The 23,667-nt window shown below is 41.3% G+C and overlaps 1 protein-coding gene across 2 annotated transcripts; it reads left to right on the top strand.

Annotated features, from left to right (window-relative positions):
* Nucleotides 1-1,733: 1,733 nt before the first annotated feature.
* ARHGDIB (Rho GDP dissociation inhibitor beta) lies at nucleotides 1,734-23,172 on the top strand. Of its 2 annotated transcripts, XM_014834244.3 has the most exons (7): nucleotides 1,837-1,925; nucleotides 6,532-6,584; nucleotides 11,012-11,195; nucleotides 11,848-11,931; nucleotides 17,214-17,290; nucleotides 20,656-20,719; nucleotides 22,473-23,172. In XM_014834244.3, exons 3-7 carry the CDS (start codon nucleotides 11,018-11,020, stop codon nucleotides 22,670-22,672), a joined length of 603 nt encoding a protein of 200 aa, XP_014689730.1. In that variant the 5' UTR covers nucleotides 1,837-1,925; nucleotides 6,532-6,584; nucleotides 11,012-11,017; the 3' UTR covers nucleotides 22,673-23,172. The 2 variants fall into 2 exon arrangements, with proteins under 2 accessions (XP_014689729.1, XP_014689730.1); XM_014834243.3 differs by lacking the exon at nucleotides 6,532-6,584 and having other exon boundaries at nucleotides 1,734-1,925.
* The last annotated feature ends 495 nt before the right edge of the window (nucleotides 23,173-23,667 follow it).

Below are 23,667 nucleotides of genomic sequence, written 5' to 3'. Positions count from 1 at the left end.
AACTCAAGTCATTCTCTCTCCCAATACATTGCCTTCTTCTTTCGTGTTCTCTCCCATTTGGCGGTACCACCAAGGACCTAGCCATGCTAGCAAGAAACCCAAAAGTCACCTGTGATTCCTCACTCTTCCTCACCCTCATCCTTCACATCCTATTAATCACCAAGTCATGCCAAGTTCATCTAAATATTTCTCGAATCTGACCGCCTCTGTCCATTTCTATTACGGGCACTCTATTTCAGGCCTAAAGAATTTCCAAACTGGCGTTGTTCCCATCAAATCCATCCACACAGCTACCAGAGTAGAACACAAAACAGATCATGTCCCTCCTTTACTGGCTCTCCATCACTCACAGAATCAAGGCCAATTTCCTTATTTACATAGCACAAGAGGTCTCCTGTGGTCTGGACCCCGTGCCTGCCCCCTCCAGGCACATTTCTCATCTTTATGTAATGAGCCCTTTGCAGTCTAGCAACCTTGAGCTGCTTCTTTATAATTCCCTGCACATACCACACCATTTTAGGATGTCATGCCTTTGCTCATGCTTCCCCTTTACCTCAAATGCCTTCTCCTCCACTTCTAACCCTCCCCATATCAACTAGCCAGTACCAACTATCCTCTAGCCAGTACCAATTATCCTTCCAGACTGAGTGCTGTAGTCACTTCTTCCAAGAAGCCTTCCTTGATATCTCTACTTAGTGCTCTCGTAATAGCCCACATATATTTGTTTTCCTAAGCTCACAAAAGTTTTTAAATATGTTTATTTCTGTCTTCCCCCACTATATTGTCAGCGACTTGAGGTCTAGGGCTGTGTCTTGTTTATCTCTGTACCAGAGTTCTGGTATGTAACTGGGAATTATTACAGGTTTGTTGAATTAAGAAATGAACTTTATGCCAAGGCTATAAAATTCTGCAGAATGCAGTTCAATGTGTCATATATATAAAAGAAAAGAGGAAAAAGAAAAGTCAGTCTCACTATAATTAAGCATTTATTACTGGCAGCAGCTATGGAAATGTATAGAGTAACTGTGGCTTGGGTGCTTTAAAATCTGTTGGTTCCCTCAAATGGTTTAAATATGGCCCCTGCAACTTGTTCCCATTTAAATTACTTCATAAACCATTTCCTCAAATACGATACAATGCCAGTTTTAGCACTTGTTACAATCAGAAATTCCGAGTTAGAAGACTGAATTAATGAAGTCTTACTTTATCTTATAATCTGCATGCCGAGGTCTAATCAAAAGCAATGCTTTGGAGTTTTTTTCTAATTTAAATGAAAAATTAACGAAAACTACAACAAATAACATTTTATTGTTTATGCCGCAATACAAAGCTACATCTTGAAATTAGGACCAACAAAACTCTAAAAATTTGTTTGAGGACAATTTTTTAAATTTAAGACCAAATATATATGCAGTTAACATTTACAATTTTTTAGCACCCTGCATTCGCTGCCAGCAAACTTTCAACATATCTGGCTGATGAAGAAGCTGGCAGGGTCCCTGAGGGAACAGAAGTTAGTGATGTAAAGCCTATGTGAATTTACTGCTACTGGGTTTAACTCCCTGCCTCAGCAGGCTTATGCACTGAAATGACTTGATTTTTAGACATATCTGCAAAATTATTCATATCACTCAAGGCTATAGGCACTATACCCTTGCGCGAACACTCACGCGTATCCATGTTCACATGGGCAATCATGCTCCCACATGTGCCATTAATTGACAAGACTGCTGCTCAGAGCTGGCTGATAAAGAGATAGGCAGTGCAGAGGAACAGGATTTGAGACAGCCCCGGGTTTCCTCTTCTAGTAGGTTTAGAACATTTTTTTTTTCTCACTAACTTCCTTCCTGTTCTAACTGCCTGACTACTCAGAAGTCAGAGTTGAGAGACAGAGGCACCCAAGACAGAGACGTGAACCACTGAATGTAAGTTGAAATACCACAGGGGGAGGCAGGCTGTGGGTGGGCACAGAGAAATGTGGGAAATCTCTAAACTGGGCTACGGCCCTCAAAGTTCATTTTTTTTCCGAGAGTGGTTCTTGTTTAAAACAAACTTTATGATAAGAAAGTACTAAGGAGGCTGCAGAGACAGTCCTGCATAGAAGGGGAAGTCAGAGCTGGGAACGGTGGCAATGAGTCAGGGCAGGGAGGAGAGGGTGTGCGCTGCAGCCTGGGAGATGAAATCTTCAATATCCTGGAGAACCGGCTGAGTACAATCACTGGGGAGTGCCTGGAGGGCTTTCCTACAAGGTAGGAGCAGGCATCTGGCCAACCTCAGAAGCAAAAAGACTGTAGCTCTAAACTGATGCGAACGTGTTGGTGGATGGTGGGTTAGGGCTGGGGTGGAGATGTGCGGTTTCCTGTTTTTAAGTAGACTTAAAGAGACTGGGTGAAAAGAAAAAAAGTGGTTCAAAAAAATGACACTAATGTTTAGTGTCAAACATTAAACTGTTTGATACTAAAGAATGTTCTGGTGATATAAGAGAAATGCATAATGATAGCCTCCCTCTGAGTACAATAGGGTTTAACCATCAAGGGGGAAGTACAGTAGAAGGCGTTGTTATTTACTCATCAGTTGTACAGGGATAGAATTTTTACCACTAACAAAAACCATGTATTGAATTCCCGAGGTGAGATGGGCAGAGAGATAATTGCTGTTGTTGCCAAAGAATAGCTCTGACACCTGAGAGAACGAAAAGCCAGCAAGGAAGACATCAAATAATTTATTAGGAGATAGGTTCTAGAAAAATCCAAGTGGGCCCAGCTAGGATTCCTGGCAGTGGGCCTTCGAATTGTCAAGGTCATTGGCCGCCATTAGAAGTGCTTTAAGCATGACCTGAAATACCTTCTTCCTTTTGAAGGATGTCCAAGTCAGCATGTTTTATAAGCATTGTAATTAAACTCTAGACCTAGGGTAACTTGTGCCATGGGTCAGATAAACCCTGAGCTGTTCACCTATTCAAGGTGAGGGAAGGCAGACTACTCTCACGGGGATGTTCCATTGTCACCCCTTCTCATAGAGACCAAGAACCACTGAAATCAGCATTAGCATGTTGGATGATCAAGCCAGGGAAATCAAGAGGTCTGTGTTGGCCACAGCGGGGTTCAGTCACAGGCAGGCATCATTCATCTTTGCCATGGCTTTCTTTTATTAAATTTAAAAGAAAATCTCCCTCCCAAATTCAGATATGACACAAGCATAGTAACAAGATCATCTTAGTCTTTTATGAGAGGTGTGGAATTCTGAGAGAACAGTTCATTCTCCATCCACGCTGCACAGATCCAGCACATGTGGAGTAACCACGTTACAGCTTCACAAAAACTAGCTGACATCTCCCAGGCACTGGAATTTGGTCCTCCCTTGCTTGGAAGAATATAAGTTTGTCCCTAGGGAAGTATACTCCAAGCAACATCAAGGTTCTGTTTTCAGTGGAAGTTCAGCAAGGGCAAAGTCATTCTGACGGAAAGGCGAGGGCCTGGGCCAATTTATGGGAGCACAATATGTTACAAACTTCAGCCAGCCCTGGGAAGGAGAAATTAAGCAGATAGAAAAAGAAAGCCAACATATGTGGAGAGCCTTCTATGTGTCAGGCCTAGCGTTAGAAACTCAAATTGAATCCTGAGTGGACACAGGGAGGAAAGCAAGCCTTGGAAATGTTAAATGGCTTGACTAAAGTCATCCTGGTATGGAAAAGAACCCACAGGTACAATGCCTCAGAACAACATTTTAGGAAATGTCCCATGGAAGAAATTTTCTTTAATCTCACATTCTGAGCATCCTTGTCCCTGGGTCGGTGTTATCACTGCCCAGGATCCTCGATTAGAGTCCACACTGGCACAGCCAGAGGTGGGTCTCGTATTGCTCCTGGAACTTCAACAACATTTATCCATTCAATAAACAATTAGTCAGTCATTCTGTGCTGGTGTCCACACACTCTGGCTTCCACAGCCAAAGCTGGTAAAAATTCACATGAATTTTCTTAAAGGGGCTGATAGTCTAAGTACAAGAAGTCATAAAAATTGGCTTTACTTTTAATTTTTGATGCTTAATTTAAATCCTCTGTGAATGTATCGAGTTATTGCTGTCCTGTCTTTTGCTTAATAATGGCTTCTTTAAATGCATGTTTCTTTGAGAATGATTTAAAATAAATATTTGTGAAAGCACCTAGCACTATGACTTCACATGGTGGACGCTCAGAAAAGTTTAATGAATTGAGTTCTCGATCTTTTGCATATGAATCTGGGTTAGAGTATACTATGAATGCACAGATAAGAAATAATATATTGTTTCTCTCACGAAGGGGAATACTAAAGAATTCTGCTTCTAGTAATTTGTATCCTCCTCTGGATTGGTTTTAGTGTTTATCGTATCTAAGAAGACATTTCCTCCCAGGCACTCGGTTGATTCTTCTCACTCAGCTTTGCAGTGTTAGACATTTTTCTTTTTCTTCCCGAAGCCCCTCAGTACATAGTTGTATATTCTAGTTGTAGGTCCTTCTGGCTCTGGTATGTGCGGTGCTGCCTCAGCATGGCCTGATGAGCAGTGCTAGGTCCGTGTCCAGGATCCAAAACCCCAGGCCACCGAATCAGAGCATGAAAAATTAACCACTCGACCATGGGCCGACCACAGTGTCAGTTTTCTTAATGGGGCAGAGATGGTAGAAAACAGCCGTGAGGATCCCAGGAAGCACCAGTTCCTCCATGTTGCTAGGGAATACTGAGACACCATGGAGGACTCCAGGACTGAGACAGCTTCTGGTGTCCGTGGGATAAACCTGGATTCCCTAAATGAACCCAATCATCAGGCAGGCAGCAAAGCAGACCCAAATCCTTGAGTATCTCTGAAATGTCGGCAGTCTTTCAGAGATGACCCAACTCTCCATGACCTGCTGTAGAGCTGCAACTCCAGATTTGGGGAAAGTAGGACATATCCTGGTCAATGGGGTGTGGAGATGACAGAGGTGACAGAGAATGCTGATGCTTTCATAGGTACTTCTCTGATGGAAATCCCCTACTTCTGGTCCTTCCACATTTCTCTCTCTCTCTCCCTCGTCTCCTCCTCCTCTATCTCATATTCATGGCCTGTGCATCTAGCTGCACGATCTGGTGACTTTGGGACGTGAGTTAAGTCTCCACAGCATTTTGCTCCACAGCAATTCTCTCCATTCGCTGTGCTTGTGTCTTCTATCTTTTCTCATCATTCACACAGTGACCTCTGGCTTCAATTATGAAAGAGAGCAATAAATAGAATCTAAAATTAAATTGTTCATGAGGAAGTTTTTTAAAGAAATATTAGTGACAATTCCATTTTAAGACTGATTCAGTTCATAAACAATCGTTGCAATTCCCAGAACTCCTTGTCTCTTCCGTACTCCTCCAAGAAACAAAATCTATTTTTAAGGAGGAAGGAATGGACGTTGTCAACACAGAAGAGCCGAGAGAAAGCATTTGGTGCCTAAGGAGTCAGCCACTTCGCTTCGCTGAAGCTGTGCAACAACACAGCTTCACGGGGAAGGGAGGAGAGGAAGGGAATGGATAGTTACTGAACATCTACTAATGGTCATTATAGTTCTAGAACTTTCCATATGTCTCTCCAACTCTTCAACCCCGCATAGAAAGATTGATATTCCCACACTACTGATGGAAAATCTTGGGCTCAGCGGTATTAGAAACTTGCCTAAGTTCTGTAATAAGTCAGTTGCAGAGCCACATTTTGAATCTCTGATCCATCAAACTCCAAGACCACGTTCCAGTGGGAATAAAGATCATCTTTCTCTGAATTAACCAGGTGATCGGTTTCATCTAAACTCAAGAGTTTCACCTTTTCTTGCCTTCAACTTATTTGGATCTGCATGAATGAATCAGACACGTGTGCTCTATCCTGAGATTGGCGTAAATTCTTAAGCGTAATTCACTTTCAGTGTCTTGGAAATTTCACTGAAATTGCAAGCAAAAACACCGATTTGTGCTATGTCATACTCATGCCATGAGCAACCAACTTAATTTAATTTGGCATTTTAATTGAGCAAGAGAAGATTAAGGCCCCACCTCAGCACATCTAATCCTTGACATTGTTTCGCTGAAGAGCAGACATAGGGGCGTGAGGGCTCCCCTGTGAAAATTCATCTGTGTAGGCATCTGTGAAGCAGAAAATAGAGATAACTGGAGTAGTAAGCACTTGAAAAAAAGCGATATGTGCTTTAGGGCCCAAGAGAGTCCACATTAATCTCGTTAGGTATATAATTGCTAATTCTCCATCTCACTTTTCCTGTGTAAAGAACCAAAGTCAAAAACAACATACAAACAAACAAGCAAAATAACCCTGCTCATGGAACAGCGGGCAAAGTGCAGAGGAAGGTGAGAAAAGACCAACCAGAATGTTCTGTGCTGACTGGCTGTGTTCTCCCCAACCCACCTCCACTTCCTCTTTTACTTTCTCATTTCACAGCCTTCTTTACATTAAGGAGCATTAGAGTCATTGAATTAAGAAGGAGCCTCTGAGGTCTTCTAATGAAACAATTTCATTTTGCAGAGGACGAAACTGGAGTGCAGAGACAGTCAGTGACTTGCGCAAAGTGACACAAGGTAGAGTTGCACTGAAACTCTCTTCATGTGACACTTCCTCGCTTTGCTCAAGCCGTCCCTGAAGAGTGTTGCAAAGAAGCCTTTACTTCTGCCTGTGCACCCCTGGATATATTCCCCAATAACAAACGAGCTCTATAATTTCATTACTACTTAATAAAGACAGCTGAAGCAACAGAGAGCAGTGCCTAGAAGTCAGACAACCTAGGCTCAGACATTAATTCTGCTCCTTACGCAATATGTCTTCTTGGGCAAGTTATTTACTTGAGCTTTAGTTTCCTGATCTGTAGAAGAGAATGCTGATAATGTCTGCCCTTAAGGTTGTAGTGAGGACTAAATGAGATAATCCTCATGAAAGCATGCAGCACTATGTATGGTAACTATTCTAACTATTATCATCAATAGTAAGCCAGTAGTCCTTTAGATGATGAGATTAGAAAGTAGCCTGTAGAATTTTCCTAATATTCCCATTCTCAGTTTCCCATAAAATGGGAAAATTAAAAGAGAAAATTGACATTTGTGGCTAAATATAACTTGGGAAGTCATTGTCAAACTATATAAACTATTTATGGCTGGGGCTTTGGAAGAATCTGAGGTTCCTCATGGATGAAATGTGAAATTAAAAATGCAGCATCTTTTGGGAATTCAGATGAATTTGAAATAATTAAGATGGAGATAGTCTCTTGTATAAACTGTTGAAATAACGTATCTGAATGGCAACTTAACTGACCCATGACTGCAGGTCAGAAGAAACACGCAGATAGAGATAGTCTGCTCGAGCCCTCACCTCCTGAGATGAGGAAAGTAAGATCCACAGCGGTGGAAATATTTGCTCAGGGGGTCACCACCAGTTACTGGCTAAGCCACAACCCAAACCCATGCATGATGAGGCCTAGTTCAGTGAAGAGATCAGTATCCAAAATCAGGTAGATTGACACAGAACTCCTCCTGAGTCGCTGGTCCCTGTGCACCTCTGCTCCTCTGCCAGGCTTTGTGGTCACGCTCCCTCAGATACAGATGTTACCTGATATCTCCTCCTGTTTCTACATATCTAGCATTTTGGGTGCATAGTCATGATCCTTAGCTTGAGGCTAAGTTGTGTCATCCATCTGGCCAGGCCTTGGAGCCAAGCAAGCTTTCCCCTTAACACTCAACTCTCTGCTTTACGTTTCCAACAGTGACAGTTTCAAGGCCATGTTCCTAAGCTTGGACTCCAGTAAAGTCCATGAAGGACCTCAGGGGTCCATGAACCCCTAGACTGCATGTACAGTTTTGTGGGCTTATTCCTTTTTCCCTTTTATAAGGACCATGACTTTCACTAGATTTTTTTCTGTTTTTGAGGAAGATTAGCCCTGAGCTAACATCTGCTACCAATCCTCCTCTTTTTGCTGAGGAAGATTGGCCCTGAGCTAACATCTGTGCCCATTTTCCTCTACTTTATATGTGGGACGCCTGCCACAGTGTGGTTTAAGCAGCGAACCCCGGGCCGACAAAGAATAACGCGTGAACTTAACCGCTGTGACATTGGGCAGGCCCCTCACCAGATTTTTTAAGAGACCTGTAATCTTCAAAAAGGATTAAGAACCATCAATCAAACCAGCTGGGCCTTTTTAGTGTGGTTAGATTGCCCATCTTCCACTGCTTCTCCACTTTGGGGTAACTTAAAACACCACTATGTGCTAAAGCACAGTTCCTTGTAAACAGTAGGTGCTCACCAAATATTTGTGACCTTAACTTTGCTTTAAAAGGGCTTTCCCTGAAAACTGCTTTTCCAGTCCTTTATTTGCCATTTTATCACATTTTCATCTTTTTCTAAGCAGCTTTCAAGACTGAGCTGGTTTTGGGTCGTCTGGCCTCATATCTCTGTTTTTCTTATGCCATCTCGTCAGACCAAATTATTTTCATGTGGTCCTGAATTTCCTATTCTTGACTGCCACAATTTTATATAGTAATCCCACATAGTAAATGCCCTACTCTTTAATGTCTTTAAATAATTTTGTGTCTCATTTTCATGGAGCAATTATCATATCTGTTTGCAATGAATCAATGAAATTTAGAACTGACGTAAGTCTCAGATTTACTAATGAGAAGATCAAAATCCAGATGACAGATAAATTAATTTGCCAGTGATCACACTGTTAGAGGTTAGCAAATCCCGTCCTAGACTGGATCTTTCTCTGCCTCTCTCAATCTCTTATTCTCCTTTAAAAATTGAGATTTAAGTACAGAATTACAATTCCCTGCAGGTTATTGAAATCAACTTGAGCTAGTTAGTGGTTCAGTGTGATGTTACCATCTGATGATCAAACTTTAAGCAGATGACACGTTAGAACCAAGTTCTGTTCATGGGAATTGAGATGTCCTCATCTGTAGTCAGCCTTCCTGATGCTCTGTCCACAGGTTTCTTATGTGACCTTCACCCTGAGTATCTAGTCAGGCTCCTGGGTGTCACCAGAGGAGAACCTGTCTCATCTGATTAGTCTTATCTGGGTCGCTCTTCATCTGCCTCTTAATGATTGTCCTTAAACTACCCACAACCTATAGCTTCCACCCACTGCACCTTTCATTATTTTTCCAACCAGCTCATCCACTTTCCCTGAGTATTGCTTGCAATACGAGTTGAGTTTGTCACGAGTTCATGGTACTGTTCTCTAGAGGCTCAGCTTTGAGTGGTGCTGGTTCTTCAGCTGAAGCAAGAGTTGCCATAGGAACAGGCCTACATGTTTCCTTCCTGCACAGGAAGTGGACCTGGGCATTGCACGGCTGTTTTTAGAGCTAATGAAGGCTCGTAGTGTTTGGCTTGTTAAGTTGCTGGAGGAAGATTAATGAGCCAAGAGGTATTTCTTTTTCTTTTCTCTTGTTTTCTGTTTTTTTTTTTCTGTTAAAATTGCTTTTGGTTGACTTCATTTCCAAATTATTTTTCTTCTTCTTGCCAATGACAGTGACATCGAAAGTTAAAACCACAACTGATTTTGGCCAGAGATAGCTTCACTCTCAGGGGACTTTATAAAGGTTTGCAGAGTGACTGAGGATGAGATGTGAGAGATACTGTCTTATAGTTGTGCCTGTTGGGAGCAATGAAGGCTTTACTCACAGGCCAGGAAGGCGGTTACCCTCAGGGTAGAACTGAAGGAAATCAGGAAATTATCTCCTTGTCCAAATATCTCCCTTGTTTCCCAAAATAGGTCCATTGCTGCCAGCCATGGGGCCTGAAATTCTTCCAATAGAGATTTCTTTCTCTTTATTATGAGACTGCCTCTCATCCAGCAATGTGAACTTGGTCAATTCTCTTAACCTCTGGGTTTCAATTTTCTCAGTGATAAATTAGGGGTCAGAATATATCACATCTAAGGATTATTTCAGCTCTGAAAAGCTCTGACTATACATGCCCAAAGAGGAATAATTTCTAAACCTATTATTCTGTCTTTAACACTTAAGTGTGAATAATTTTATTAGATCTCCCCTCAATGTTTTAATATAAAACAAGTAAATGTAGATGATCGTGGAAGAAGACAGACTCCAGGTACGCCCAGGTGAGGTCTTAGAGCATAAGGTCACTGGAAATCTGGGCCAAGGAGGGAGGTACTAAAAGGGAGGTAGGTCCAGAAAGAGGAGATTGATGGAAGGGTACTACAGACATAGTTACTACTTTGTCTAGAGAAATTTAGAGTCCTTTGCTATTTTGTGTCATTTCAAAAGAACAGAAGATCTTTAGATATAGAACCTAATAAATCAATCAATGAATGTTTAGAAAATTCCTGAACTATTCAAGCGTTATGGGAGATTCAAGAGAAACACAAAACTTAGTAGCTGCTCTCAAGGAATTATTAGTAATATTGGGTAGAACACATTCAGACATTTCGGGGAGGTATCACAGGGGCCTACAACTTCTCACAAGTTACCACTGAGGTATTGCAGGAGTTCACGGCAAGATTCAATGAATGGGAAAAAGTCAACTTTCTTTGGCAAGTATTCCACCAGTCTCTTGACACCCTCACAACTGAGACGGTATGTGCTGAGAGTGTTGATACTAGCAAGGCAGGCTGCGTTTGAAGGACAGTGATAATTTCTTTAACGATTTGAACTGGGGCTATTTGCTCCTTATTCAAGACTGCTTGTGCTATGTTGCTCCGTTTGTAGTGTATAGTTCACAAATGAGTTACTTCTTTTTTGTCAGTTTTATCCAGTAAATAGATGCTCATCACAGTGTGCAAAAATTCAGGCAGGTCAGAGAAAAGACTGGAATGAATTATATTCTTATTTTATGAAATACATTGAGGTGGAATTAGGGGAAAATCTCCTGAAAAATCACTGATAATTACAGAAGTCCACCAGGGCAAAGATGGTGCTAATAATAACCCCACAAACATCTTTCATGTCCACTGACCTTTGGCTAATGGACTATCATCTTCTCTCTCTCTCTGAAACAGATCAAAATGACTGAAAAGGCCCCAGAGCCACACCTGGAGGAGGATGATGATGAGCTGGACGGCAAACTCAATTACAAGCCTCCCCCTCAGAAGTCCTTGAAAGAGCTACAGGAGATGGACAAAGATGATGAAAGTCTAACTAAGTACAAGAAAACGCTCCTGGGGGATGGTCCTGTGGTATCAGGTGTGTGGTATAGGGATGGGAGCAGGTGGAGGGTCTCAGAGAAGGCACACATGTCAGCTATTCAGGAGCAGGTGCAAAGGAAAGCACCAAGTGCTTCCAGGGTTAAGCAAGTGAGGCACAGTCTATATATGCTGCCTAAAGCAATGGACTGCATAATTAAGGCTTTTTGGAAAGAAAGTGCAAGTCAACATTGAAACAGGCAAAGATAACACATAGGGAGGATTTAGAAAAAATTCCAGACTACCACTTAAAATTGTCTTCTCTTCATCTCTCACATTTTCTTCCTGTCTTCTCCTTCTCCCTCCTTACCTAACCATTCATCTCTTCCACATACACAATGGCAGACTAAGACATGGCCCAAAGATATGGATGGGCAGTGCCCAATTAGCAGCATACTTTACCCATAGTCACTTGGGAAATGTTTGCTATTGAGAATTAAGATGGATCTACAAGTGCCTGAATCAGAAACAGCATTGCTGTAATTTATAAGGCCATTAAGGCAAATCATGGTGAATCTGCCACTTCCATTTCTATTCTAGATGCAGATACCACTTTTCTTTTTATGTTCTCTCTCTCCTACTTGAAATGCACACACGTACACTGTACATACATGTCTCTTCCCTGTGCTTACGTTTCCTTTTACATCCTGCAGACCCAACAGCCCCCAACGTTACTGTTACTCGCCTCACCCTGGTTTGTGAGAGTGCTCCTGGACCAATCACCATGGACCTCACTGGTAAGTGGACACATCTGTTCAGAAGAGCCTAATGTTATCACTGGGAAAACTTGATCTTTGTCCTCTTTCCTAGCAAAAGGAAACCCTAGTAAGGTTAATCCCAGAGATAAGTGTGCTGGGACCAGTTCACAAATCATTGCTCTCAGAGTACACACTATTTACCATGTTTAATGAAAAGCCCAACCTCTGTCTCTATTTAACTGAAGAGAGTGCAGGTATAAATACTGGATACATTTACTTGTATCATATTTACTTCAGAGTTTTATCTCTACATGATAGCAGGAGAATTACTATTCATGTAAAAAGATTGCTAAACATCAGAGAAAGTATTGATCTTACATCAGCTACAGAACTTACCGGGAGGCAAGAAGCAATCTAAGACCTCCTGAATAATGCTAGGAATTCCATTAATTGAATACTCATTAATAGCTTAAAGCTCTGATTCTTTTTTTTCCCCTGAGGAAGATTAGCCCTGACTTAACATCCATGCCAGTCTTCCTCTATTTTGCATGTGGGTCGCCGCCACAGCATGGCTGATGAGTGGTGTAGGTCAGCACCCAGAGTCTAATCCTGTGAACCTGGGCCGCTGAAGCAGAGTACTCTGAACTCAGCTATTACATCATGAGTCAGGCCCCTCTGAATCTTTTAAATAAGCAACTTCCCCCAATATAGATGTACAAATTAAGATGTTGTTATTATGTTTCACTTTATTGCAACAAGGGTCAAGTCCTTTCCTGAGACTAGGTCTTGAGGAGATAAGGAGAGGCTGGGAAGGTGGATATTATGGGGAAAATGGACATCTGAGAGAAATGAGAAGAAGACCACAGAGCTAGGAGGTTGAAGGCATCAAAGGCAGGTCTTAAGTAAAAAGAAAATTTGTTACCAGATTCAAAAAGTGGACTCATGAGACAGAGCAAAGCATCACTCTAGATCAGTAGGCTTAGCAGCAAGGTAGTTCCCCTCCCACAGGACATATCCACTCTTTACCTTATATGGGCTTTTTTGTCAAAGGGAGGAAGCCAGAGGCTGAAAAGACACACTTCCTGTTCAACCGAAATCATTAGAGCAGAGACACCAATTCAGCTACCCCCACATTCTAGCATCTCTCCTGGAGAGAAACTCTCTCTATCTCTCACCAGGACTCAGACCTCTTCCTGTGTGAAATTGCGTAATGTTACCAGGTGCAACTGTCATTTCACAAGAGCAGGTCTGAATTAGCCCTCAGGAAATCTGTTCTGCTCAGAATGGCTTGATGATATTGCAGGGAAAACTTGGTCTCCGTCTATTTTCCCAGCAGCAGAAAACTCAGATTTGGTTTTCTGTTGCAAAGAGGCTAATGAGGTGAATCTCATATATGTAGAGAATGCTGGTACCAGTTCTGTGCATATGCTTCAGACACACACACACTCCTCCTGAATGCAAACTTATATAAGATCACATTGGTAAAACAACAGAGAATGACAGCCTTTCTAACCAGGAGACAGGAATTAGGGGCAGATCTCAGTTTCATGGAGCCTGAAGCTTTTATAAGTTAAGTGACTTGCCTTAAGAAAGACAATATGAAATTGCAAATGCAAAATTAAATACAAAAGTGAAGAGTTATTTAGAATAATAAAAAGAATCCAAAACAAGTAAATTTTTTTCTTTTTCTGAAAATTTAGGTGAGTTTATTCTGAGCCAAAATGTGAGGCCCATAACCCAGGGCCTTCCTTCCCCCAGGAAGGAAGGGCACCAAAGAAGTGGGGTGTACAGAGTGGTTATATACCCACAAAGAGGATGTTTCACATATGATTGAAATATCCCTTTTACAATAGTCATGAGACTCCTCTCTCAGCACAGCAATTGATGGACACAGCAGGGTGGCAGGTCTGTTGTCTCCATCTGGGTGGTCACAGGTGAGCACAGCAATCAGTTCCTAAGCTAGGGAGAGATCCTTATCCTTAAGGAAATGCCAATGTAGGGGAAGTTGCACATTTATCTTAAGGACTTTTGTTCTTGTCTTTGGGACATAGCCAATGCTTAAATCAGATATACAATGCATGCTCAATAGCCGTGTCAGGCCCTTTTGGAAAAACAAAGTCAGGCCGAATTAGGTTTACCCCAAATGGCTTCCTCATATACTTCAATATATCCTACTGCTTGCCATTTCTATTTGTCATTTTCATTTTCCCCTTTTGATCTATAATCTTTCAGTAGAAAGCATTGATGATCAAAATATTGTCCCTCAGCACCAGGGTGGTTACTGCTTGCCCTGGGTCCATCATGTCCCTTGGTGCTAGGCTTTTATCTCATTTATTTTCCAAGTTTTCCACATTGGGGGGAAACAGTGGACAGGCATAGAGGTATATATATTAACAGAGGAAGCATTTCATAGGTTATATAATTTTCAATTAATTTTAGGTTGTTGCACAAACATTGTATATGTGCTTTTTCATGATACTTCATGTTTACATTGTATATGATAATAGAATAAGTACAGGAACAATGATAATAATTCAACATATTTGAAAACATTCGTTTAAAATGAGTTCTTAGACATATTCCTTATCAGAAAAGGAAATTTGTCCAGGGTTATAAGACAGATCGACCATCTCAAGCCATCAAGCAATCATCACTCTAGTTTGTATGCTATTCTTACAACACTGAGTAAAGAAAACAACAATCAATTTGAATATTATGACTAGTACAAGAATTCCAAGAAGTAATAGAAATAGGAATTGCAATCTAGATTGAAAAAAGGGGACCAGTACTGGAAGGGAGCCAACCAAACAAATCGAACTGGGTGTAGGATCACGTAAGGCATTCGCCTGTTTTTTCATGTGCTTTAGCAGAGATGACACACTGGAAAATTCATCACATAATAAAAGCACAGCATTCAGTTTGAGTGGTTGTATACGTACCACCTTGGGATGCAGTAAGACTATCTAAAGCCATTCTGTCTTGAAGGACAGTCTTTCTCATTAAAGACATTTCAGTATTTAAATAAGGTTATTCCTGCCTGACCATCATTAAGGGCTTGTTGAGTAAATTTAGTCAGTGCTTCCATATGTGGTAATGACATCTTTTAGCCCCAAAGAAAGAGTAAATATAGCTGCTTGGTGGCCATACCAGTGGAACACTGAAGCAGCTCACCTGGCCTTAAAGAGAGGGAGATTAGCAACAGGTGTTAGCTCAGTGTGACTCCTTCCCTGCATCCAAGGGAAACTCAGGGTGCAGTATTTTCACCATCCAGACAGTAGCCAAGGCCAGCGATTTGTACCGCATAACCATTGAGTTCCATTAGGAGATACCCAATAAATGCCTGGCCTTCAAGAGCAGTCTGTTCCAAATTAATCACTTTCTTTAAGTATGATAGTATTCCAAAACCTTAAATGGGACAATTATAAAATAGGTAAACAGTTTAAGTAAAACAAAGGTTTAAATGAGGAGATATAAAGTTGGGAATACAGGCCTGGTCCAGAGTCTTGGGACAGCTGTCTACAATAGATGCTGTCTTCTTCTCATCCTGGTGTGGTCCTTTTCAACAGGGCTGCATTTATTTGACGTCTCTTTTGATAAATAAATTATCTAGGTTGTAGTCCACGATCCCTAAGTTCTGGGAGTTCTCTGTGAAAGAATCAGCTACCAATCTTTCATTTCTCTTAAGCTTCTCAATAAGACCCTGACAACAATGTAATACATCCCTTAAGCAAAGTTGGTTCGTATATTTCTTCATCTCATTGCATAGGCTGTTGTATTATTATTTCAAAAGGAGACAGCTGATGTTTACAAAAACTATAGATCTAAGATTAAGGAGCACTAGCAGAAGAGCTTTTGGCCATGAGAGAGTAAATGCTTCTGAAAGCTTTATAAATTGAGTTTTGAATGCCGTTAGTTCTTTCCACCAATCCTAAGGATCAGGGATGGTAAGCGTAGTGGAAATGCTGCATTATTGGCCAAATATTACAAATAGATTTAATTATTTGTCTGGTGAAATGAGTTCCCTGGTCACTGTGTAACTTGGTAGGAGTGCCTCAATCAGGAATTATTCTTTTCAATAATAACTTACCTAAAGCCATCACTCTTCTACAAGGAAAAGCCCCAACACAATGTGAGAACATTGAGATCATTACAAGATAGATTCATCCTTGAGATGGTGGCTTTTGGACAAAGTCCAATTGTCATACCTCAAAGGGTCCCTTAGGAAAGGAAAGTGGCCTTGTGACAAGGAAGTGGCTTCTCTGGATTATGCTTTGGGCATACAGCACAAGTATAGGCTTTATGAGCCACTGTGGGAGACCGTTTCCAAAAGTATTGTTTCGCCGTTTTGTGGCCACCTATATATTTTTTTTTCTTCCATAGCGATTTCCTGAGCCTACAGAAGGAAATCTCTTTACTGGGTCAGCAGAGTTAACAGAAAGTAGCAGGCATGCTTGAGGCTGGACAACATCTCCAGCTTGATAACATCCTTGCTTATCGTTTAAGTAAGACCCATCTGTAAACCACATTAAATAATAGAATGCAGTCGTGGTCTTCTCCCCAGGGTCACCTGAAGAATGCAGTGATCCAGGGTGGATGGGGAGCTCAGTGGGCCCCTATTGGCACCGAATTCTGGTTCAGTGTAGATTCCAGGTGGTCTCCAGTGGGTTTCTCTGAAATCCTGCTGTGACTATGCCAAGAAATGTCAATACAAATAATCCATAAACAACCTATAAATCAAAATTAGGGTGAGTTTATTCTGAGCCAAAATGTAAGGATCATAGCCTGGATCCAAAACAAGTTCATTTTTGAAGGCTGGAAAATACCACAAACATTACCAAATCTACAAAAAATAGCTGGTACACTTATATAATATTTTTCTTATATTTACTTATTGGAGCAGTAGGAACATATTCTTTAATCATTTTTTCATTTGACCACATTTTTGTAGCGTTGTTTTCAATACAGAGAATAGAAAGATAGTTCAGACTGTCCTCTAGGATGATTGATTTGTTATTGACAATTACAAAAGACATTTTCAAATATAATTCATTACTGGTAATGTTTTGCATACTCTTAGAGTTGTCATCAACCTTGGAGGAAAAAGCTCTATTATATTTCTTTCATATCTAAGCTGTAAGATTTCAGGGATTTCAAGTGTGTATTTGTGCCGGGGCTCATCTTGACTATTCTTTAAATCAAGGGCTGTAGGGACCACGTGGCTCCGATGCGCCCAGCAAATGATTCTGGAGCTTAAACTTCATTCACCTTTTTGTTTTTCTCCTTCTGAGGTGAATAAACTCTTTCTAAATCCACTTCCACAGGTGATCTTGAAGCCCTCAAAAAAGAAACTTTTGTGCTAAAGGAAGGTGTTGAATATAGAGTCAAAATTCACTTCAAAGTAAGTATCTTGTCCTGTATGTTTTTATAAAGTTTAGATCCTCCCTATCATAAGAGGAAAAAAAGAATCAAATTTCTTATGTGATCATGTTGGCATATTTTTCGTTTGTTTCTTTTTTCCCCTGGATCTGAATTGTCCTCTTCCCAGCTCTGAGCTCTACCTGTTGAGACCTACCCTTACTTCCTGCTTTTCCCAGCCAGGACTCTCTCCTTGAACTCTCCATTGATCACTTAAGCCAATGGGATCCCCTCTCTGTGAACTCCTGGTACTCCCATCCATGAGGCACACACCACTCTGTATTGTACCATTTGTGTCATTTCTCCCCTACTCAGCCTGAGCACCTTGAGACAGGGAGAGATTGTATATCCCTTCTTTCAAAATGTGTCATGCAAAACTCTGTAAATGGTAGATATTTAGCGAATGTTTATTGAGAAATAGATAAATGAATAAATCAATTAACAGGCAAAGAAAATAGGACAGACATAGCCTTAGCTGTATTTCCTCAATGATTACATAAATACAGGGAGTGGGGTCCTTGGTAAATAACTGAAAATTACAGTTTAGTTGTGGAGGAGGTGAAAAGGTAAGAGCAAAACTAAACAGATAAACTGACATATCCCAATGAGCAGCCAAAATCAAGGAGAAAAGTAACCTTGACTCTGAAAATAAGTAAGCCAGAAATTCACTGTTTGCCCTTAATTGCTTATACCTGTCTTAGTTGCCCCTCATTCACATTCAGTCATATCCTCCAGGGCCTGAGCTTCACCAAGGAAGCCTCTATCCGCCCTCTCTGTTCACTCACCAGGCCCTTCTTTCCTCTGGGTGCAGGGTGTGATTCAGGGTTCATGGACAACCATTCTCCACCACATGCAAATATGCCTCCCAATAATTCCATTCTGAAAATATTTGTTGATGCCCACTCTGTAATAGGCACTGAACTATGGTTCACGTCCTTGTTTCCTATAGAACTGCTCTTTACTAAAGCACCTGAGAGCTTGGGGAGGTGTTGTAGCCAAATATTCCTGGAAGGGCTTACACATCAGCCCAGTTTTTAATTATTAATGCTACTGCCTTGTCAATTTAGTAAGACAGTTTTTATCAAATGAAACATGAAAGGTAAAGTTTGATGTGAATAAGATCAGAAGGACTAGAGCATGGGCTTCTGCTATGAATGGGGAGGCCAGGGAGGAATGTGGTGCTATGGGGCCTCAGCAGTCATGGTGACACACTAGGGTGATGGAGGAGGCGGGCACGGAAAGGGGTTTTCACATCCCATCCACGTCAGAGATTTGAGCTTGTGTCTAACAGGAGAAAGATCACTCTCTACATGTAACCGACATAAAGTTGAACCACCCTGTGGCCTGTCCCAGCGTAAAGCTGTAGTTAGAAGAAACATCACTTCAAAATTTAAATTCAAAAATTATCCAAGAAAGTTTCCATTTACAACACCAGCAACACATCCTAACATCCTCTTCATCTTAGTTTCTCTCAGCGTTCTTTCTCTCCCAACACTCCACAATACTCGATAAAAACTTGGCTTGAGATGGTTCTTCCAGTTTCTCCCCCTTTTCCTTCTGCCTCCTAAGGAAGTGTAGTCTATCTGATTTCCATAGATCTCCCTGTTATTTATGTCACCAAGCGTCTTCCTTTTGTGGTGGGAGAGATGATGGGGAGGGGCGTGCAAGCAGGGGAAGAGAATACTAGAAACATTCATACTTTTCTTTTACCCATCTCAAACATATTTACGTTAAGTAGACCCGCAGTGCAGCCATAGAAAAACAGGAGATCTTTGTTTTGAAGTCCTTAGTACCACTCCACCACCATTCCTGTTTTTAGGAATTTTCCCACAAGACCACATCTCCTAATAGGCCCAAGGGACCAGCTTAGAGACTTCTAGAAAGATACATTCATTTTCCTTATCCCTATGAACCACACATGGGAGTAATTAGAAAGTTTGGGTTTCATTTTGTCACAATATTTTCAGTGACTCTGTTTTCGTTCTGTCTGCTTTTGATAGGTTTATACCACAGATTTTACTGAGTGACAGCTGAGAACCTAAGCTGGCAGTATTCATTGCTATGTTACCGCATTGCCAACAAAACAAAATGTAGCATTGAGAGGTTGGTTTAATTATTCTGTCCAAAACAAAAAGGGAGCCATAATTATTCTTGTGGAGAAATTATCAGAAGATGCTTTAATTTTTCATATCGGTGAACAATTAACCAAGCCCTCCAGTTAATGACGCAACGTCCACTTTAATTTGTTTGTATAAACATGACCACTGTGTAAAATTAACAGACAACCCAGTTCAGTCCTAGGTGAAATGAATCATGGAAAAACAAAGTGCTTGGGCTGTCTATATTTTCATTCTGTTTTAGTAGATTTCCTTTGAGAGGCTTGGGAAAGTAGCAAGATCTCAGATAACATCTGAAAATGACAGACATCAGAAATACTTGCCAGACACAAATGGATTTCACCCAGTATTTACATAAGGGAAGGACGTTTTCATGTGGCCCATCTCCTCAGCTCCAGACTCAGCCACAGTTACCGTACAGCCACGACCATCTTCTCAACTTGATTTTCCATTAATGCTTTTCTCCTTGTTGCTTGTTTTTCATATGGTAGACGGATCATTTCTGAGGTTAGGATTTTCAGTTATTTACATAATATTTTCCATTGGTACCCTTGTAACATTTCCTAAGACAAGGATAGTCTTCTAGCTGGTAGTATGAGGGAGGGAGAGCTCAACAGCATTCTTTGGACCATTGAGAAAGAAGAAATGTACTGAAAACTATTGAGACAATGTTTTAGTTAAATACTCCCTTCTCCAAACCAAAAATCACAATATTCAATGATAAAACCAGGTTGACAACGTTGAGTCTTGTGATGTCTTCTTTCCAATCTCTGCCTCACCGCCACACTAGAGCATAATAGTACACATTTTTATGTCTGTTTTTTGTTTTGTTTTTGTTTGGACTTTAGGGGGGTGGTTTTTTGAGGAAGATTAGCCCTGATCTAACATCCACTGCCAATCCTCCTCTTTTTGCTGAGGAAGACTGGCCCTGAGCTAACATCCGTGCCCATCTTCCTCAATTTTATATGTGGGATGCCTACCACAGCGTGGCTTAATAAGTGGTGGGAAGGTCTGCGCCCGGGATCTGAACCAGGAACCCCAAGCTGCTGACGTGGAGCACATGAACTTAACCACTGCGCCACCGGACCAGCCCCAGTAACACTTATGCTAAACTAAATCTTCAGTCCTTTCATCCTCAGAGAAGACTCAGCGAGGTAGAGTCAGCATGAAAGATGAGGAAAAGTGATAGACCTTCATTAAACTGACCTGCTTGGATTCTTCCCACCTCCAGGTGAACAGGGATATTGTGTCGGGCCTGAAATATGTGCAGCACACCTACCGGACTGGGGTGAAAGGTAAGGGACCCAGGCTTTACACTGTCCCAAACTCTGCTTCTTACTGATAGTTAAACTTCTGGTTATCAGCAACTGTTAGTCATAGACTCGTTTAAGAATCTGCTAAAAGCTGTGGACGCTCACCCCGGGAATAGGGCACATGTATACCTCTGACCTAGATATTAACGGCAAGGTCTACATTCAGGAGACCTAGTTTAGACTGTCAGCCGCTAACCTTCAGCTTTCAGCTTCTAGAATTCAACTTTATTACTCATAAAGGGGAAGAGTCACCAAGATAAGTTTGAATAAAATAAAGTACCTAAAAGCACTCTCAGAAGTAAAGAAAAAAGGTAGTTCAGAGATATAAAACCTGAGTGTCAGAGAAATCCAGGCCAGGAAAGACCCATCCAATGGCACGTGCGCTTGCTGGGATGGGAGTTGGTAGCACCATGGGTTCGGGGGGTGCGGGGCTGATGGAGGTGGGGCAGCACTCAATTTCCTAAACAAAGAAACAAGAAAAATACTCTTTCTAGAATTGAGAAAAGCTGTCGAATTAAAACCAATAATATAACATTACTTTAACCTACCATTGTTCTTGACAAGTTGTACCTAAACACCACATGCCTGGGGAAACTGTTCAGTTTTCTTCCGTTAATATGGGCAGGCAGAAATGAAAGGTGGAAGGCTGATGGGAGCATTTTTACAATTCCTTTTTACCTGAGGGGCTCTCTTCCCCCAGAGGTGTGAAACAGTAATGCACCAGTCAGTTCCGGCAAATCAATAAGGGATGGGGAGAACTTGTCCGATAAAATTGCATGACATGGAAAACCACTCAGTTACGTAAATTCCACAGAAGATTGTTGACCTGAAAGAACTTAATTGGTCTTTCCAATACCTAGTCTCATGAAAAATAGTTCTGTTTCCTATTTTCCTTTGGGCATAGAAACTACGTTGCATCACCATGATGTGTCTGTAGCTGTTCCTTCAAACTTATTCAGAACACTTAACAACTATGTGTTGCCTGCCTGTCTATCTACCTAGATGTATTTATACTTTCTAATTCCCTATGATTTTTAATATATGCCCCAACTATTCACCTTTTAATATCTTTGGTTGTCTATTTTAACCCTTTGTCCCAGTTATTTACTTCTTTTTTTTTTCTTACCAAATTATTGATTATCCCCTTTTATCCAATTATTCCAATCATGAATTCTGTTCATTCTGATCATCAGATATTACCTTGTCTCCCCTAATTAGTATGTTCATAGAATGATAGTTTGTAGATAGAAGACCCTTGAAGTTTATTATATATAGAAAGAAACAGAAGCCCCAAAATATCATATGACTTAGGTAGCTACAGAGCTGAGACCAGAACTCAGGTGTCAACTAGTTTGGGATTTTTTGTGGTATAATCCCTACATCTCCATAAAAGAGTCTTGATCCCCATCCATTTAGGGCACTGATTCCCCAACTTTCCTGATATTCAGAATCAGTTTGATGCTTTTTAAAAACATTATTTCTTAAAACCCACAGCAGATTACTGAAACATAGTCTCTGACACTGGGTCAAAAGAACCTGTATTTTTAAAAGGTACTCCAATAAAAATTTTTTTAAAGAAAAAAAGATGCCCCAGGTACATCTGATGTTTAGTCAGACTTGGAAACTGTTGCTCCTGGCTTTGTTCACTGTAAACTGTGCTCCAAATTCTCCAGGTTGCAGTGTTTGTTTTTCCTCTCTCAGACTCTTACCCGAATGAACTTTTCTTTCTTCCTAGTGGATAAGGCAACATTTATGGTTGGTAGCTACGGGCCTCGGCCAGAGGAGTATGAGTTCCTGACTCCAACTGAGGAGGCTCCCAAGGGCATGCTGGCCCGAGGCACTTACCACAACAAGTCCTTCTTCACCGATGACGACAAGCATGACCACCTCACCTGGGAGTGGAACCTGTCCATTAAGAAGGAGTGGACAGAATGAGTCCGCCTGCCCATCCCTTTCCTTACCCATGCCCCATGGAAGAATCCTCTCAGTCAGTTCACCACCCTGTCCCTCCTCCCTGTTCACAGCTGGGTCCCTTCTCCAATGCTCCTCACATTCTCTTGTTGATGCATCTTATCCCACATTGTCTCTCAAAGTGGTCTCTAGCACAAGATGCTTAAAACCCAGGCTTCATCCTGCCCGCTGCCTCTGATCCCCCACCATGGCCAGATCTTTGAAGTTCGCCAACTCAATACACAATCATTTAATATTTTCTCCTCTTATTTCCATTTGAGCAACTAGAGACCAGGAAATGGGCAAACTATCACTAACAGTCCTTTTGCCTTGGGTTCCAGTAGCTCATTCCCATCCCTAGATTCTTCTGTGGTTGCTGCTGGCTCAATGAAGGTCCCTAATCATATTCCCTGTCAGTTGGGGTTCTTCTTTTCTGGGAGACACTGTAAACAGCACAAGAGAGTAAATAAAACAGTTGTACAATCCGACTGAGACCCTCATTTACCTGCTTTCTTCCTTCGAACAGATATGGTAATTGGATGGTTCACATTCACAAGTTTCCTCAGGGGGCTGGTGGTGGGGCACAGGAGAGGAGGTATCTACATCAGTGGGAACAGTTTGATCCCTTTGTTCCAGTGTGATGGGCAATGAACATTCAGAATATGAACGGTAGAAAAATCTCAACTTATTTTATTTTATAGTATTATCATATGTAAGTTTCTTCTAAGCTTGAGACCTGTATGTCCCACTGCCTGTGGGAATCTCTTGGATTTCGGCAAACATCTGTGGGCCAAAGCAGACACTGTTTCTCTCCTGCTGAAGATTTTTCAATGGATTTCCATCACCTACAAAATAAAACTGAAGCTCCTGCGCTTAGTGTATAAGGCCCCCTGCGATCTGGCCCCAGCACGCCTTCCTGTCCATATTTACCATTCCCTTCCCTTCGTAATACTCAATTACTAATAAAGCTCTCACATGTG

This window comes from Equus asinus, chromosome 22, assembly GCF_041296235.1.
Source record: "Equus asinus isolate D_3611 breed Donkey chromosome 22, EquAss-T2T_v2, whole genome shotgun sequence".
NCBI classification, from domain to species: Eukaryota; Metazoa; Chordata; class Mammalia; order Perissodactyla; family Equidae; genus Equus; species Equus asinus.
Note: the sequence above shows the minus strand (reverse complement) of the source record. Positions and strands in the feature narration are given on the sequence as shown.

Excerpts from the sequence above, each read along its gene's own strand:
- ARHGDIB (XM_014834243.3), top strand. The coding sequence starts at position 11,018 with ATGACTGAAAAGGCCCCAGAGCCACACCTGGAGGAGGATGATGATGAG. Across the intron at positions 11,196-11,847 it reads GGATGGTCCTGTGGTATCAG|ACCCAACAGCCCCCAACGTT; the intron begins GTGTGTGGTATA and ends TACATCCTGCAG. Across the intron at positions 17,291-20,655 it reads GAGTCAAAATTCACTTCAAA|GTGAACAGGGATATTGTGTC; the intron begins GTAAGTATCTTG and ends TCCCACCTCCAG.